Source organism: Solanum verrucosum, unplaced genomic scaffold, assembly GCF_900185275.1.
Source record: "Solanum verrucosum unplaced genomic scaffold, falcon-dt-bn FXZP01000062.1, whole genome shotgun sequence".
Classification (NCBI taxonomy): domain Eukaryota; kingdom Viridiplantae; phylum Streptophyta; class Magnoliopsida; order Solanales; family Solanaceae; genus Solanum; species Solanum verrucosum.
The window spans coordinates 8,855,510-8,860,678 of NW_026020477.1; the positions used below are offsets into that span (position 1 = coordinate 8,855,510).

General features: G+C 35.0%; 1 protein-coding gene across 1 annotated transcript; it reads left to right on the forward strand.

Moving 5' to 3' along the window:
- The first annotated feature begins 708 nt into the window (after positions 1-708).
- Positions 709-4,164, forward strand: LOC125809458 (F-box protein PP2-B10-like). Its single transcript, XM_049489090.1, has 2 exons — positions 709-785; positions 3,765-4,164. The coding sequence occupies exons 1-2, from the start codon at positions 709-711 to the stop codon at positions 4,162-4,164; spliced, it is 477 nt and encodes a 158-aa protein (XP_049345047.1).
- The last annotated feature ends 1,005 nt before the right edge of the window (positions 4,165-5,169 follow it).

Sequence of the window (5,169 nt, forward strand, 5' to 3'; positions counted from 1 at the left end):
GATTACGTCAAGCTTCCGTTAGGTCTTACTAGTTTCTACGGGGTGTTACAAATAAGATCCAACCTCGAGTCTCAACCCAAACCTCGACTCTGACACCGACACAAAACCTCATCCTAACACTTGGTTTGGGATCCGACCTCAAATTCAACCTCTAATCCTAACACAAGATCTGATCCTGACTTAATTAGAACTCAGGAGTTGGGTCTCGAATTGAGGTCGAGAGTCGAGTTGAGAATCGAGAATCATGAGTCAGATTTAGGATTAGTATTAAGAATCGATATGTAAGACTTAAGTTAGTATGGAAAGTTGAGGTTTGAGGTTCAATGATTTTGGGAAATGTTTTCCTTAACTTTTTTAAGGAAAGTCATTTTACTTAAGTTTTAGGAAAATAAATTGATTTGAAAAATATTTTCCAAAACAATTAAGACAACCAAACGTGAGAAAATTAGAAAACATTTTCCTTCATACCAAACACACCCATAGAAACCTATAAAATAGACTAAGAAGATACTTTAACAAGTTAAATTACTGTCAGGTTGTTATAGATTCAACTCAACCGAAAAGGCTAGTCTATTAGGTGGGAGAGACCATTCAAGCTTACCAACCCCTTAGTATTTTCTCTTTCAAATTATAGAGACACAATTGACACACAATAATTGTCTTTGCTTGGTAATTCGCTCTTGAGCAAACCTTAAGGCTACCAGAAATATGGTGAAGAGAGAAGATTACACCAAGGAAGGGACCAGAAGAATCAACATCAAAGAATCTAGCGAGCCAGCAAGAAGGCAAGCCAAGATTTCAACAACATAACCGACAAAGGGACAAGTTCTACAATTATGAAAAGATAGGTTACTACACTAGAGATTTTTGTTACGAGAAAGATGAAGGTGACTCATCCACTTTTACTCAAAACTAGAAAGACAATGAAAAACAAGCTTGGGATTTTGAGACCTTCAGTAGAAGAAAGCAATAATCAACAATAAGAGATTGTCACATCTCGCTCTGACAAAGGGGAAGAGCTTGCATATGCAACTGTAAGTGAGAAATTGCTTGACTATGCAAAGTGATTCGGGATGCTCCAATCACATGACCAACGATGTGAAAAAACTTATCAACATGAGTGAGGATAAAGGCAGTTGAATAGTGGTGACAACGAATAATTCTAGAATGTCAATAACTCATATTGGCAAGATAGTGTTTATGCCTCATCATAATTCATGACAAGTGAAACTAAAATGTCTACCATTTTTCGTGTTTGAGGAAGAACTTATTATCTATGTGCAACTAACAACCTTAGGAAGCTGTGTTTTGTTTGTACCAAATGACGTAAAAATATATTGAAATTTGAAAAAAAATTACAAGCTTTCCAATCATGGAGGTAAAGAGATTAGAGTCAATATATGTTATGGTAGCCAAAATAACTTATGTGAAGAATACTCAGAGTAATCATGAGACAAATGGTCTATGGAGTCCACGTCTTGGGTACCTAAGATGCAACAAATGAAAAATCATGATGCTACAGTCAAAATTAAAAGGTCTTTCCCAGACTGAGATTATAGGAGACAATATATGTGTTGTATGCTAATATGAAAAAGCATATCAACTTTCATGTGGAGTATCAAAGTATCAAGACAATAAGCCACTAGAGTTGGTGCACTTAGACATGTTTGAACCAGTAAAGCAACCTTCTATTAGTAGTTACTCATACATGGTAACATTCATTGATGACTTCTCAAGGTAGTGTGGATTTAATTCTTAAATGAAAAGTCTATAGTATTTGAGAAGTTTAATTAAAGAGTTCCAACCTATTGTGGAGAATGATATTGGAAGGAGAACCAAATGTCTTTGTATGGACAATGGGGGAGAACATGTCATGTGATTTCAATGACTACCTAAACAGAAGATAATAAGGTGACAATTGACTTTCCCAAATATGTAACAACAAAATGGAGTAGCCGAAAAAGAAAATATAAACACATGTTACAAATATGCAGAAGTATGATGCATACTATGTATGTAGCAACAAGATTTTGGGGAAATGCATGAAGTATGTTGTCCATATCACGAAAAGGATGCCACAAGCAAGATTGGGATTTATCTCACCATTAGAGAAACTCAATAATACAATACCTAATTTAAGTCACTTGTGAGAGATGAGATGTGAGTCCTCTATGCTTGTTCTAGATCATCTTTACCGTAAGTTGGATAAAAATATTGTTCGTTGCATCTTTACTAGTTACGATGAACAAATAAAGGGATGAAGTTGTTGTGGTCCTACTACTAGTCGGATGTAAGTGTCAAGAAATGTGGAATTTGATGAAGCATCAACATGGTGGTCCAAGAAATCTCCATACTAGAATTGACAGCACTTGAGCAAAAGCTGCAAGATAAGCTCAAAGAAGAAAAATGAGGAAACAAGATAGAAACTAACCAAGAGGCAAAAAAAACCCCAAATCACCAACATATCTCCATAAAAAATAGTTAATGGCAAACTGGAACTTGTGAAACTCCTTTCATATTGCAAGAAGAAGTCAAAGAAGAACCACAACCATAACTAAGGAGGTCTACATGACTGAAACGCCCAAACACCAAGTAGATAGATGCAACTTTAGTAAAGGTAGTCCAAATCAAGGAGATTACAACCTTGAAGATTCTTCAAAGATTAGTAAGAAGAGAAGTTCAAAGGAAGAAGAGGTTCATAATGTATCACTCAAAATGGATGCAAAGAATGAATTAAGTTAGTGTTGAGGAACTAAATTAAAACCTAAGATATTTCAAAGAGAATCTAGGATATTCAAGACTTGTAGTGAACTGAAGGAAGAACTCTAGAATGAGAGTTACGTTCTTTAGTGCAAGTCTAAAAACATGCCAGAAATAAGTGGAAGTTATAGTTCTAGAATACTACATTCACTAAATCCTTTCATCATAACCTATAAATTGAGGTGGTTAGAGTTTTATGTGTACTCATATAATGAGTGTGTGCTCAAGAAAGAAGTAATAAAAATGTGTACTACTCAAGAAAATACTAAATGCAAAAGAAAAATTTAGTTGCAAGACCGAAGTTGGTCCTGACTTCGCAAAAATAAAATTCAAGTTGTGAGCAACCAATTATGCCTAACAATTCCCAATGGACACTTCTTTTGGATCGAAATCACCATTATTGGTTGGTCACATCTAGCACCCCCACCTTGGTCCAAGCCATCACTATTGTCTCCACCAAGCCATTACTTTGAGTTACCGCCTCAAGCATTAATCAACCTGCTCATTATAGACTAATTAGATGGCCCAACCTTTGAAAAAAGTCTATTAGGTGAGATAGCCCACTCAAGCCTATAAACCCCTTAATATTTTTCTTATTAATCTTGAGGGTCAATTAGCACAAAACAAAGATGGTAAAGATTCCTCTGCAGCTAAGAAAAGTTGGTCCGTGCCCTTTAAAGGAGGCACCTTAATAGGAAGCTCTTAATTCCCCCCCACCAATAGTAGTCTTTATAATATGGGAACTCAGACAGAGAATAGGTTCTTAACAACACTAAGTTGATTGCAAAAAGAAAAATCTTCTATAACAAGTTAAATTGCATAGATAGTAATATAGATAACTCAATCTTTTAAATTTATTGGTTTTTAGTTCAACCATATGGTACCCAAAGCCCACTAATTCAAATTCGAATTTGTAACCTATTAAGGAGATAAAGCCCTACATATCATTAAGTTTTTTTAAAAAGAATTATCTTTACAAATGTTTCTGACAATACTTTTTGCAGATTCTCAGAAGTGGCATATCTTGGCTTTCCATATTGGTTGGATATTTGTGGAAGAATAGGAACAAACGTATTGTCACCAAACACATATTATGTTGCTTATTTGGTGTTCAAAGTGGTAGATTTGTACCGTAGACTTGAATCTATTGATTCACCTATTATGTTAGTTAGTGATAAGAATGAAACTGTGACTGAAGAACAAACCAACATTGTGAGGCTTGCAGCATTATTTCCCAAACTGAGAGGAGATGGTTGGATGGAAATAGAATTGGGAAATTTTAATAGCAAGGAAAGTAGTGATGGCCCTGTTGTAGATAGATTGATTGGGGTTAAACGTGTTGATTTCAAAATAAGTGGCCTCATCATTGAAGGAATTGAGTTTCGTCCTAAAATAATCGAATAAGTCGTCAGAGGTGGATCTGGAATTTTAAGTTTATAGTTTATGAACTATATTTTAGTTTCTTGGTTTGAGATTGTGGATTCTACAAAAGCATTAACTTTATTATGGCTTTGAAGTGTATTTTAGTTTGCTCTGACATTATGGTCATTTAAAAAAAAACTCTAAGACTTCTTTAGTGATTTATGTTTCCGTTGTTTCCAAATTTAGCATTATATAAACTTTTTCAATATATATGTATTTGATGGATCCTACTAAATCCGTAACTTTATTATGGCTTCTCCCCCCCCCCCCTCCTGCAAAGTTGTGATAAAGAAATTGAAGTGCATTCAAGCTGGCTCGGACATAGTAAAAAAACTTCACTTTGTAAGTGAATTTATGGTTCACTAATTTCCAACGGTAGCATTATGAAGCGAGCACATTGTTGCGCTCAATCGCACACGCAAGTGTATGTGGTCGTTAAAGTATTAAAGTGGCTCTTTTTAAGAGTTGGGTATCGTACCCACAGGGACTCAAGATTAGATTAAGTCGATCTTTCCAATACTTTCAATTCAAAACAAGTGTTATCAAGAACAATGAAGTGAATGTTTCTCTAATCTAAAATCTAATTAAAAACTTAACTAATGCGATTCAATTTCAAAAGGTTAAACAATGATTAGGTAAAGTCCAGGGTTGCAGCTTACTTCAGGATTTATGCATATTATCTTGTAAAATGGATATTACTTAACTATCGAATCAATGATCACATGGTTAATTATATGATTATGGTCTCTCGACCTCTAATCACCTATGATAATTGGAAGCCTAACTACATCGTTGAGCGGGGATAGGCTGGACCAATTACCGAGCATTATGATTTTGTCTTGTCTAATAACCAAGCACGGTCTCTAGGTATATCCCTATCCTAGATACAAATTAACTCTAATTCATAAGAGAAAATCATGCTCCTCATGCCCCACTTTCTATCCTCTTATTCCTCACCCGAGTTCAATTCAGACAAGATGTTTATTT